The sequence below is a fragment of the Salvelinus sp. IW2-2015 genome, unplaced genomic scaffold, assembly GCF_002910315.2.
Source record: "Salvelinus sp. IW2-2015 unplaced genomic scaffold, ASM291031v2 Un_scaffold2618, whole genome shotgun sequence".
Lineage (NCBI taxonomy): Eukaryota > Metazoa > Chordata > Actinopteri > Salmoniformes > Salmonidae > Salvelinus > Salvelinus sp. IW2-2015.
The window spans coordinates 87,777-101,020 of NW_019943926.1; the positions used below are offsets into that span (position 1 = coordinate 87,777).

Sequence of the window (13,244 nt, forward strand, 5' to 3'; positions counted from 1 at the left end):
TATGTACATATATACAGCCATTTACACAGCCCTATGTACATATATACAGCCATTTACACAGCTCGGTACAACACATTCGACTTTCATCAGAAGCTAAATTAAGTTAAAGTGGAACTGACAACGTTTTAACTACTTTGCAGATATGAAACAAACAGGCAATCATGATATCAGTCAAAAAATATCAAATTCCCAGTTTATGCTACAAAACCAACTTTATAAGAGGTTTTAAAAATAAGTTATATTTGACTCAGCGTTCCATGATGTACACGGAAGGCATTGTTGGTAGAATTGATGGATGCATTTCAATGCATGATTCATATAATTCACCAATACATTTCTTGGTACATTGTTTGCTGCCTCCATTCGGGATGCAATGTTTCAGTTTCAAAAAACGGATGATTGTAACTAAGGCTGGGAACGTCAATACAATCCCACTAGCAACAAGGGCAATGATCACCAGTCAGTCGTAATGTGGCTAATAGGCTAGCGTATCTATTGATGTAGCAAGCTACAAACACGGAGCCTAACGCTAGCTAGCTGCTAGGAGGATGTCATGTCATTGGAGGAGCGGGTGAGTAAGAGTGACGTTTGCCCCTCATATTGTTTTCACAGCTAGAGATGCAGGTGTCATTTGGTTAGCTAGCAAGAATGTGAATCGCTTTGCTAGCTAGCTATCCTGAACTTGAACGACAAATTATCCAGTTAGCATATCTCTTGCGTTCGCTAATTCACTTTGGCTATCTACTCTGATTTCAGAGCCCTCTTGTCTGAGTGTGCCAGAGCGCAGAATAACTGATTCCTTTATGAACGCACAACACCGGCTGAATATATGCAGTGTCAGTAAACATGGGCAAAAAAAAGTAATACTTAGTCACGAGCGCTCCAGATATCATGTAAACAGCCTAGCAACCAGCTCTGCTAGGGCGAGTAAAAATGGTCAGAGTAAGGTGTTCTCTCATTTGTCTCTGGAAGTAGCTAGCTAGCCCACTTTAGCCAGTTAGCTTGGGTGCTTGGTTGGGACAAGAATGCATTGGCAGGCGAGCTGCAGAAGGACGAGCAGACTACTTTCTATTTCTCATCGTTTCTCAGTGCAATTTTGACGGTCAACTAGCTGAAAAAGCTTGAGAGGGGATATCTAATGTTCCTTCGTTAGATTGTAGCTGACCTTGCACTGGCTAGCATTAGCTATTGATCTTGTTGTTGAAGTGCATGTAGGGAAAGATAGCCTGCCTTTTTATGGTTGATTGATCATTAGGACTGTAACGTTCCCAAATGTAAGAGGACTCCCGTGGTATTGACATATTTGTAGAAATCCGTTCAGATGTATTTTGTGGCTTTTTGTTCTATTGATCTAAAGTCACACTGTTGTAACTTCCTGTAAACACACAGTCCAGGTCCTACTGCCTGTAAACACACAGTCCAGGTCCTACTGCCTGTAAACACACAGTCCAGTTCAAAGTGAATGATGACAGGTCCTACTGCCTGTAAACACACAGTCCAGGTCCTACTGCCTGTAAACACACAGTCCAGTTCAAAGTGAATGATGACAGGTCTGTGTGGCAAATGGCTTGTTTGCATAAAGGCCTACTGTAGTTCTATGGTGCATTGATTGTCCAAACCGTTTTCCCACTCTATATTGCTATACAATTTTTACAAATGCCTTACTATATGTAATTACCAAACATTTTAAGAATTTATGAAAACATGAAAATTATCATATCTAAGCATTCGCTTGTTAGATTATACATTTTTTAAGCACCATATTCTTCCTGGTGGTGTATATGAACCAATCTGAATTAGATTTCATGTTGCTAAAATGTTGTCAGTTCCACTTTAAATACCGTCTGTAAGATCTGAAGAGTCCAACATGTAGTTCACGCTGTTTGCACATCATTATGTCTCTCGCTCAATGTTGGAGCTCAACCCCCAACTATTTGCTAGATAAGAGACTACATTCAACATGATCAAGAAGACCTAAAACTCCAGAAGCCCTAAAACTTCCGCTAATCAGCGCTTCAAAATATAAGACGAGCTAAATCGTTTAAATAGCTAAATCTGTTGTAAAAAAAGTATTCAGTTTTATCGTTTTAAACATGTGAGTTGTGTTCTATAATACTTGTCATTGTGTGTGTGTGTGTGTGTGTGTGTGTGTGTGTGTGTGTGTGTGTGTGTGTGTGTGTGTGGTGTGTGTATTGCAGTATCAAGTGCAGACAGTGTTAAGGTCCTCCACCTGTCCAGAGTCTTATGGAAGCAAACCACACGGCTGGGTTATATTAATAGGTTTTCCTTCTTCTTTCTCCTCCCTGCCTTAAAGACAGACGATTATTGCTCAAACAATAGGTAAAATACAAGTTGATTGTGTTATAATATGAGGGTTTCCTGTGTCTGGCATCCAGGCTAAGTTCCAAAAGCACCCAGGCTAACTTTCCAACAAGCACCCCGGCTAACTTTCCAACAAGCACCCAGGCTAACCTTCCCAACAAGCACAGGCTAACTTCCCTAACCCAACAAAGAGGAATAATCAATCCTTCTGGTCACCGCTTTGGAATCCCATAACATCCATCGCTCCGACGAGGTAGAGTTATTTTTTACCCAGCATTCATCCCTGCGAATGTTTAGCTGTTAACCTGAGAGAGAGAGAGAGAAGAGAGAGAAGAGACAGAGACAGAGAGAGAGACAGAGAAGAGACAGAGACAGAGACAGAGAGAGAAGAGAGAGATAGAGAGAGAGGAGAGAGACATTATTAGAATGGTTGATCATTGTCTCACAGGAAATGTGACTTACAGGTCGGACTTGAGAGGTGGGGTGTGTGTGTGTGTGTGTGTGTGTGTGTGTGTGTGTGTGTGTGGTGTGGTGTGTGTGTGTGTGTGTGTGTTGTGTGTGTGTGTGTGTGTGTGTTGTGTTGTGTGTGTGTGTGTGTGTGTGGTTCCCAATATCCCCACTGGGGGTCAGTAGCTTCCTCACTAACTGTCAGCATTGACAACCATGAATGAACCGTGATTTATGTAAGTCTAGGTTTAAATGTGCTGAGCTAGACGTGTGTGTTTTGTCACCGATGACTAACTAGGGAGGTGTGTGTGTGTTGGTGGAGGGAGTTCTTCCCGCACACACAATGACAGGCAAACGTGTTACTATTTCATAATTCAGCAGTCACTAGAAGAACATGCCTTCCTGTGTGTGTGTGTGTGTGTGTGTGTGTGTGTGTGTGTGTGTGTGTGTGTGTGGTGTGTGTGTGTGTGTGTGTGTGTGTGTGTGTGTGTGTGTGTGTGTGTGTGTGTGTGTGTGTCTATGTGTGTGAGTGTGTCTGTGTTGTCGTGTGTGAGTGTGTCTGTGTGTGTGCGTGTGCACTGTGTGTGTGTGCGCGTGTGTGTGTGCTTTCCAGGGACTCTAGGAGAAGTCAACGGCACTCCAAGAATCAGCATGTTCAGTGGACTGGAGAGAAGAAGAAGAGAGGTGGTGAAAATAAAATGAAAGACGAGAGAATCAGCAAGAGAAAAGGAAGTCACCGGCACCTCCTGTGTACCCCTGGCAGCTGATGAGGATGAAGACGAGGATGACTTGTTCCCCCCCAGCAGAGATGCGTCTTCCACTGAGTCTGAGTCACTAAACTCTGGTCGGAGCGTCATCTCCATGGAACCAGGCCTCTGCTCCTGAATCTGAGCCACCTGAAACCTGTCAATCAAACAGAAGATTGGCACACGGTGCATGTGTACACATACGTATGTGTGTACAGAATGTGTGTGTGTATGTTTGTGTGTATAAGTGTGTGTGTGTGTGTGTTTCCATCCTCACCTCCCAACAGACCGGGTCACCTCCCCAAGCATCCTCCACTTCCCCTCAGGGAGTAACCCTGACCCAGCCCTGGGGGTCTGGGAGATCTTAGTGGTGGAGTGGTGTGTGTCCACAGGGGGCAGGAGAGGGGTCTTCTGGAGGGACTGGAGGTCCAGAGGGGATAACAGGAGGGACTGTGGGGGTTTGAGGGGGCCGAGGAGGATGGGRGGCCATTTCTTCTGGGCACAGCGGGAGCAGCAGTAGCCGTGTCGGGGGCCAGACAGACCAGACAGACCAGAGATGGTGTGGAGGTGAGACTGGTGAGGACACAGTCTGGGCAGGGAGAGGAACTGAGTCAGAGGAGACAGCACCGGAAACCTGGAGCAGGGGGGAGAATGGGAGGGATAAAGAGAGAGAGAAACAAGAGGAATTAGCGATACAAAATGGTGACATATGGACAACCCATTTGAAAACACTCTATAACACCGTTCAAGTTGACACAAACGCAGAACATGGCCAAATTCATGAGAAGTTGAATGGATTAGAAAAAGCTATAAAGGACAATCAAAATTCACTGGACTCCCCAAATACTGACCAGGAGCTCTATAAGAAACTTCAGGCTCTCAAATTTAAAAATAAAAGCATACGGACTGTCTGCTGTGTATCTGTAACTGTTCCTGTAACCTGTTCTGACCTGTGGTATTACCTGTCCTGTAACGCTGTACCTGTACACCTGTGGTCTATACCCTGTTTCCTGTAAGCGTCCTGTAACCTGATCCTGTAACCTGTGTCTATATCCCTGTCCTGTAACCTGTCCTGTACCTGTGGTCTATACTCCTGTCCTGGCTAACCTGTTCCTGTACCTGTGGTCTATACTCTGTCCTGTAACCTGTCCTGTAACCTGTGGTCTATACTCTGTCTGTAACTGTCCTGTAACCTGTGGTCTATAACCTGTCCTGTAACCTGTCTACTGTAACCTGTTGGTCTATACCCTGTCTTCCTGTAACCTGTGGCACCTGTAACCTGTGGGTCTATTACCTGTCTTTCCTGTCAACCTGTCTATACCTTGTCCTGTCAACCTGTTGTCCTATACCCTGTCCTGTAACCTGTACGGTCTATACCCTGTCCTGTAACCCTGTGGTCTATCCCTGTCCTGTAACTGTGGTCTATACCTGTCCTGTCCCTGTGGTCTAATCCCTGTTCTGCAACCTGTGTCTATACCCTGTCCCTGTACTCTGCTGTAACCTGTCCGTACTCTGGTTATACCTGTCCTGTAACCTGTCTGTAACCTGTCCTGTAACCTGTATCTTACTGTCCTGTAACTGCCTTGAACTGTGGTCTATACCCTGTCTTAACTGTTCCTGTAACCTGTGGTCTAACTGTTGTACCTGTGTCACTACGTCTAACCTGTCTTGTAACCTGTGATCTATACCCTTCCTGTAACCTGTGATGTGATGATGCAGCCACTTTTTCTCTCTCTAATATATATATTATTTCTCGTTCTCTCTTCTCTCAATTGCTTCTAATACCCAGATGTCCTTGCCTGTAATTCAAATGGCCACAGACAAGTATAAGACACTTCAGTCACAGGTGTCAGAGTGGTTTCACGGGGCTGAGTGTCTGGGGGTTTCCTTCTCCCTTGGACTTGACTGATGACTTAAGGTCACTGATTACTAAGGAACCTGGTTGTCTAGGTCTTGAAAACCAAAAACCAGCCGACATTAGGCTCTCATGGAATGAGTTTGACACCCGTATTAACGGCAGCCTGCAGTACCCGGTCGGCCTTCAATTTGAGTTACTCAAATGAGAGGGGCAGCACTGTGTCTCCGTGAGACACCATTTTAACTGACTTCATTTGATTAGATGTTATTGAGTTTCACATGGTGTCGAAAGGGAGGAAATGTTTTACTGGAAACTGTCTACATTTACCAGTAAACTACCAGAATTTTGGTCTTTCAAGGATTTTATGTAATCTATCACAATTCATCTATATATTTTTGTGTAATCTACATCACAATTCATCTAATATATTTTGTGTCATCTATCACATACATCTATATATTTTTGTGCCATCTATCAGCAAGATGTCTATTTTTGTTAATCATGCAAATTCATCTATATATTTGTGTATTATAGATCAAGAACACGGATGAGATGTTACATCCTTTGTGCAAGCTTCGAAGAGTTCATGAACAGTGAGCTGGTGAAATTTGGGGAGCGCATCGTCAGTAGTGTACCTTTGGTTCCTAGGGTGTTTCGGCTTCTCACACTAATACACCCTCCCAAAGGCGCGCAGCGACAGGTGATCAATCCTACGCTTGCGTCCATTCCCAATTAGTCATAGGAGTTGCCTTGTTGTTGATTAGCAACATCCCATGGGACTATGCATGGCAGGGCGTCTTCTCCTGAGTCAGCATTGTTGACCGCATCACCTCCTGGCCCTTCATTTCGGGGCCCAGCTGGGGTCTTTCCTCTTCACCAGAGCATTGACTGCTGCTTCTGCCGCTCTGATACAGCTTTGATTGCGAACGCTGGCTCTGGCCCTTAATTCCAGGTTCTAAGCAGTCTGGTTGTAGATGTTGCCACAAAACTCTGCAGCCCACCTCCACTGGTCGGACTTCTGTGTTCCAGCCATGATGGTGCTTCGGCAGCTTAGATCGGCATAGCGCAGATGTTTTCGCTCATAAGCCTCATCTACTGATCCTCCCAGGGTACTGTGAGCTAATGATGAAGAACCTTCTTTGAGCGAATGGGACCAGAGCACCATGTCAGGTCTTAGGGTGGTGGTTGCGATCTCCGGAAGGAAACACAAGTTGCCGGCCAATGTCAGCTAGCATTTTCCAGTCGCGGGCCAAGCGCAGCTGGTTCTCGCTCTAATGGTGTAGAGCCGCTCTTCGGTGGTTTAGCCCCTTCGCGGACAAAGGTCGTCCGTAAGGGTGATGCTGCTGGGGGTGGTAGGGAGTTGGTGGAGCTCGCTTGTCTCAGGGCGGACGCAAGGTTTTAAGGACTTGGTTGTGACGCCAAGTGTAGCGTCCTTGGGTGAGGCTTGTTTTACACCCTGTGAGAATGTGCCTGGGTTGGCTGGCATGGACCAGAGGGCACGTCCGGATCCTCACATACCATTGGTGAAGATTAACTGTGTTGGAAGGACGTCATACTGTGCTCTGATGGAAAAGCTCAACCGCCTCGCTTCCATGGCCCACAGAATCCTTCCAGCTGATCTTCCTCTTCTCCACACTGTCCATCGAGTCACTGTCCCTGTTTGGCAAGAGAGACTCGCTTGCCCACTTGCAGCCTCCTCCTGATGGCGTACTTCCTGCACTACCATCTTCCGCCGCTCTTGGTGCAGTGGCCTTACTCCAAGCAGCACGGCTAGTTAGCCCAAGGCTCCTCTCCTGCTGAACATGACCACAATGTCAGCATGTCTGAGGGCTGCTGTTGCTCCTGGACTGCTTTTTCCTGGCTCCATTTGCGCCAGTTGCCAAGGTCGGCGCGTTGTTGTTGCTCTTTTTTTCTCGCACCACTGGGTCTCGAGATTCATATTCAGTGTCATCTGGGCCTGGTTTTTGCACACTTGAATTCCTCTGTTAGACTGGTGAGGGGCAGTTGAGACACATCTCCATAGAGGCCTATGGTGGTAAGGCATCGTGGAACTCCGAGCCACTTCTTTAAGTAGCCCTGTGACTCCTCTTTCCATCTTCTCCACTGTTGAGTTGGAACTCATAACTGCTAGCGGCAAACACCCGGGGTAGGAAGACCAAACTGCAGACACCAGATGTCTAATATATTTTTGTGAATCTATCACAATTCATCTATATATTTTGTGTAATCTATCACAATTCATCTATATGTTTTGTGTAATCTATCACAATTCATCTATATATTTTGTGTAATCTATCACAATATGTCTATATATTTTGTGTAATCTATCACAATATGTTATATATTTTGTGTAATCTATCACAAAGGGAGGGTATATTACTGAAACGTTAAAAGTTTACCAGTAAACTACCAGAATTGTGGTATCTTTCAAGGATTTTTGTAATCTATCACAATAATCTAGTGGTCCCTTTGGTACTTCAGATTATCACAGGTGGTCTAATAATTTCTGGCCCTCTGTGTGTTTATCACATTACAATATATGAATATATGACGTCAATATATGAACCATCAATATAGGATACCTTTGGTGTTTAATATGAGGATTTCAGCATGAATATATTTTTTACACACTTTTTTTACTTTACTATGTCAAAATATATTTGTTGCTAATGTTTTGGCATCAAACTGGTTGGAAAGTTATTCAAGTGTATTTCAAAGTTACAATAGATTGCCCTAGATGTTCTAGTAATTACCAAAAATTACTGAAGATTTCGTAACCTTTGCAACCCTTATATAGGAATGATCGATGGTGTGATCGATGGCTTTTGTCCATTCATTNTGTTCTCTTTGTGTGTCTGTGTCACTGGCGTTAGCACACAAACCCCGGAACACCCGCATGAGGTGTGGGGGCCCCCGACTCCCCCCAAATAATAGTGCGGGCCCCCCGATACATATGAACATGTCGTAAACCATGAAGGAAATGTTTATAATTACAGGAATTGGCTTTAAAACTGAAAGACGTTCTCTCAGCCTCATGGCAAAATGTGAAAACAGCAGGAGATTAGCTAGGAAAACTGAAACAGTTCTCTCAGCTTCGTGGCAAAATCTGTAAAATAGCATATGCAAATAATTACAGATGTGTAAAACAGCATGAGATTAGCTAGAAACCATTTTTTTCCTGAACTGTGCTACACCACTGGTCTGTGCCATCTTGCATTTATGCTTGAGAGAAGTCTTCCTGTATTCAGCACTCATTAACACCCTTCTCTCTGTCTCAGTGAAGGCAGTAACCTGACCCCTGCCACCACTACAGTGATTTCAGGTTTAAGACCTACGCCCCATCGCCTTCCGCTACTTCAGAGAACTCTTGGCATCGGCCAGACGACTACTGGTCAGTAGACTACAAAATTCACTTAATTGAATTTGGTGTTAGTTCTTCTATGTGTTGATTGGTTTTGTCTGGTTGTAGTTTGTAGTCAGGATGCTAACTAACTCCTCTCCTACAGTACTCTCTTTGTAACGATGGCCTGATAGAGCTGTCTAACTCCGGGGCCAGTGGCTCTCTCTTCTACGTGTCAGTGATGATGAGTCATTATCAAGACGGTGCAGCACAAAGAGGCTGAGTTTCTCCAGAAGCTACTGCCAGGATACTTCATGGTGAGATATATTGAAGGAGGAGGGGGAGACTTCATGGACAAATACAGTTGAAGTCGGAAGTTTACATACACCTAGCCAAATACATTTAAACTCAGTTTTTCACCAATTCCCGACATTTAATCTAGTAAAAATTCCCTGTCTTAGGTCAGTTAGGATCACCACTTTTTTATTTTAAGAATGTGAAATGTCAGAATAATAGTAGTGATTTATTTCAGCTTTTATTTCTTTCATTCACATCCCAGTGGGTCAGAAGTTTACATACACTCAATTACTATTGGTAGCATTGCCTTAAATTGTTTAACTTGGGTCAAACGTTTCGGGTAGCCTTCCACAAGCTTCCCACAATAAGTTGGGCGAATCTTCGCCCATTTCTCCTGACAGAGCTGGTGTAACTGAGTCCAGGTTTGTAGGCCCTTGCTCGCACACACTTTTCAGTTCTGCCCACAAAGTTTTCTATAGGATTGAGGTCAGCTTTGTGATGGCCACTCCACATACCTGACTTTGTTGTCTTAAGCATTTTGCACCAAATTTGGAAGTATGCTTGGGGTCATTGTCCATTTGAAGACCCATTTGCGACTCAAGCTTTAATTCCTGACTGATGTCTTGAGATGTTGCTTCAAATATCCACAGATATTTTCTGCCTCATGATGACATCTATTTTGTGAAGTGCACCAGTCCCTCCTGCAGCAATGCATCGCGCACAACATTTTCTGCCACGCCCGTGCTCACGAGTTGGGATTGTGTGTCTCGGTTTGCAACCTCCCCCTTTTTCCTCCAAACATAATGATGGTCATTAGGCCAAAACAGTTCTATTCTGTTTTATCAGCCAGAGACATTTCTCCAAAAAGTACAATCTTTGTTCCCTGTGCAGTTTGCAAAAACTGTAGGTCGGCTTTTTATGGGGGGTTTGAGCAGTGGCTTCTATCCTTGTCTGAACGCCTTTCAGGTATTATGTCATATAGGACTCTTTTATTGTTGCTATAGATAGCTGTTTTAACCTATTTTCCTTCCAGCATCTTCACAAGGTCCTTTGCTGTTGTGCTGGGATTGATTTGCACTTTTCGCACCAATGAGTACGTTCATTTTAGAGATCAAGAACATGTCTCCTTCCTGAGCGGTCTGATGACGTCATGCGTGGTCCTCTGATGACGTTATATACTTTCGGTACTATTGTTTTGTACATGTATTAACGTTTGGTACCTTCAAGCGTTTGAAATGCTCCCAAGGAGTGAAACCACGACAATTTTTTTTCTGAGGTCTTGGGCTGATTTCTTTTGATTTCCCACATGATGTCAAGCAAAAGAGGCATGGTTTGAAGTAGGCCTTAAACATACCGCAGGTACACCTCCAATTGACAAACATTTATTGTCAATTAGCCTATCAGAAGGCTTCTAAAGCCATGACATAAATTTCTGGAATTTTCCAAGCTGTTTAAAGGCACAGTCCAAACTTAGTGTATGTAAACTTCTACCCACTGTAATTGTGATACAGTGAAATTATGAAGTGAAAGTAATCTGTCTGGATAAACAATTGTCTTGGAAAGATACTTGTATGCACAAAAGTAGATGTCTTAACCGACTTGCCAAGACTATTTGTTAACAAGAATATTGTGTGAAGTGGTTTGAAAAAAACGAGTTTTAATGACCCAACCTAAGTGTATGTAAACTTCGACTTCAACCTGTATGTAAACAACAGCTGTATTGAACAACTGTATTGAGAGGAGGGGGAGGGAGACTTCATGGAGAGATTACTGAAAGGAGGGGGAGATATATTCGGTGCCTGTGGGTTTTTAGTGTTTATATAATACTAGCTGTCTTGTGGCCTCTTGTCTTTTTCACTCTCCTCGCTCTCCTTTCTACCCGTTCCCTCCCCCTCTATAGAACCTGAAATCAGAACAACGGACCTGCTCCCTAAGTTCTACGTTCTGTACTGCATCCAGGCGGGAGGAAGAACATCCGCCTGTCGTGATGAACAAACCTGCTGCCGCCGCGTGGTCCACATGCACCATAAGTACGACATGAAGGAGTCAACCTATAAGAGACGGCCTCAGCCAAGCGAGCGGGACAAGACTTTTCCCACCCTTTAAAGACCTGGACTTCATCCAGGACCTGCCTGATGGACTGCTGCTGGGAGACGGACAACTACAAGCCTTAGCAAGTACCATCCAAGAGAGACTGCTCTGCGTGAGAGGAGGAAGAGGTGGTGTGTGTGTTCTGTGTGTGCCTGTTTGGGTCTACCTGGTATAGTAACTTCCTTTGTGTTGTGTGTGTGCTCCAGCCCTGCAGATTCTTAATAATCATGGACTACAGTCCTTTTTTTACACACACACGTCTAACCTGGGGAAGAAGATGCTCTCGACCACCACAAAGTCCTGCATGAGAACATCCCTCTCAGCCTTCTGACTCAGGCTGCCCACAGTGTGAGTGATGCCCAGCTGAATTGCTCCTTTCAGGGCTGACGACGTGGTCTGGAGGGGAAGTGGAAGAGAGAAATGGAGGCTTGTCAAGAGAGATTGATAAATTCATTGTGTCTGAGGAATTCTCATGTTATAATCTATGACTCTCAAATGCTTGTGTACATTACATTCTGCGAGTCATCATTGGGTGTGGACGAGGAAGGGTTTCAGGCTACGGGTAATTTTAGCACACATGTGGTGTGTGTGTGTTGACCCCATGCTGACCTTCTTATAGGTGGTCTCTCCAGTGTTCGTCTCAACTCCTCTGTGTCCAATGGTCTTCTTCATACTCTGACTGGATCCAGGCATCTGAGATAGAGAGAGAGAGACAGGATGAAAGAGAGAGAGAGGATAGAAAGATGGAAGAGAGCATGGGAAAAATAAAAGGTATTAAGAAACTAAGAAATGCACTATAGAGTTGTATGTTTGACTCCATTAAAACAAGTTTCCGCGTCATCCTGTTCTCTCCATTGTTTGGTTTTATGACACACAGCTTAAAGGTAAARATCTGCCATTGACACACAGAAACCATCAAAACCAGTTCCCCCTCCCTTTCCACATATCCTGTGTCCTCTCCCTAGACAGAGAGGTGATATACAACACATCTTCACCAGGGTCTATAAATGTTGTGTAAATACACACACTGTTCCCTAAACCTAAAGGTAGTGGAAAACACAGTTTCATCAACAGTGCTCCAGCATRATCAGCAGAGTGCTGTAATTAGTGGTTTTGTGAGTCAGGGATGGGGTCTGTCTTACCTCTGGAGATGCCATTTTCCGAGACGCACTGGACCCTTGAGAGGAGAGAGAAAAAAGGAAAACATATCATAGAGTATAGTGATGGGCCTATTTTTGTTAGGCTCCTCCATGTTCCATGTGCAACTCAGTCCTCTTAGAATCTAATAGTTACCGACAGAACCTAACTAATATCACAGAGCTGGAGTCATGCTAGCCAACTGTAGTGATGAACTTGTCATATAGTATAGTAGTTTATGGAGGAAGGAACCCGCATTAAAGTGTCTGATTGGGTTGTGCGATGTCTGGAATGACACATCGTCCCATCCAAACGTCGTTGATATACATTGCGCACGGAGGGGTCAATTGGCAGGAAGAACGCAATATAAAAAGACACATTGGTTATACCAGAACTGTGATTTGGTGCATGTCGTCATTGTTCTTATTCAAATTGTTACAAAAGCCACAAACCCACAAACAAGTTCATTAAATCATTGTTCAAAACAAGCCTTACTTATGTTTACCTGTTCTTGCTACAGAAGGACTGGAAGGTCTATTATACTCTTGTCCATAAAAAATACTCAGATGTCAATTATATTAGTAGACCTTTTAAAAAACAAATATTACAGCCGTATCAAGTGTATTGTTATTTCATCTGATCATCTGGCAAAAGCACATTTGTGACATTCTCTTCCATAGGCTACTTTCCGTCAGTCTTAAAAAGTATGGATTTCGACTTAAACTATATTAGCCTGACGATGCTAAACTCAGAAACAAAACTATGGTGAGCTTTTCAGTGGGGGGAAAGCACGTCTTCGCTGTTTGGCAGTTTTTTCTCAATTTAGGCCATATGAACAGGTACGGCCAGCAGATCTACCAAAGCCTTGCAGAAATGCTAAAAGATTATCAGGGCAAGGATGGACAACTACAAACCTCCTCATCCTGTGAGTTCGATACTCCGGGTGAACATGCTGTTTCCTGCTAAAATATCATTTTGTTATCGATTGGCTATATTTTAGGGTTTT

The 13,244-nt window shown here is 44.0% G+C and overlaps 1 protein-coding gene across 1 annotated transcript in view; it reads right to left on the reverse strand.

Moving 5' to 3' along the window:
• LOC112067798 (uncharacterized) overlaps window positions 1-13,244 on the reverse strand; it is a 28,502-nt gene that overhangs the window by 4,880 nt on the left and 10,378 nt on the right. The window contains exons 2-6 of the mRNA XM_070440513.1: window positions 12,244-12,278; window positions 11,711-11,794; window positions 11,367-11,497; window positions 3,793-4,149; window positions 3,408-3,672 (exon numbers count right to left, since the gene is read on the reverse strand). Of these exons, the coding sequence (XP_070296614.1) occupies window positions 3,408-3,672; window positions 3,793-4,149; window positions 11,367-11,497; window positions 11,711-11,794; window positions 12,244-12,278 (872 nt within the window). The remainder of the gene's footprint in view (window positions 1-3,407; window positions 3,673-3,792; window positions 4,150-11,366; window positions 11,498-11,710; window positions 11,795-12,243; window positions 12,279-13,244) is intronic.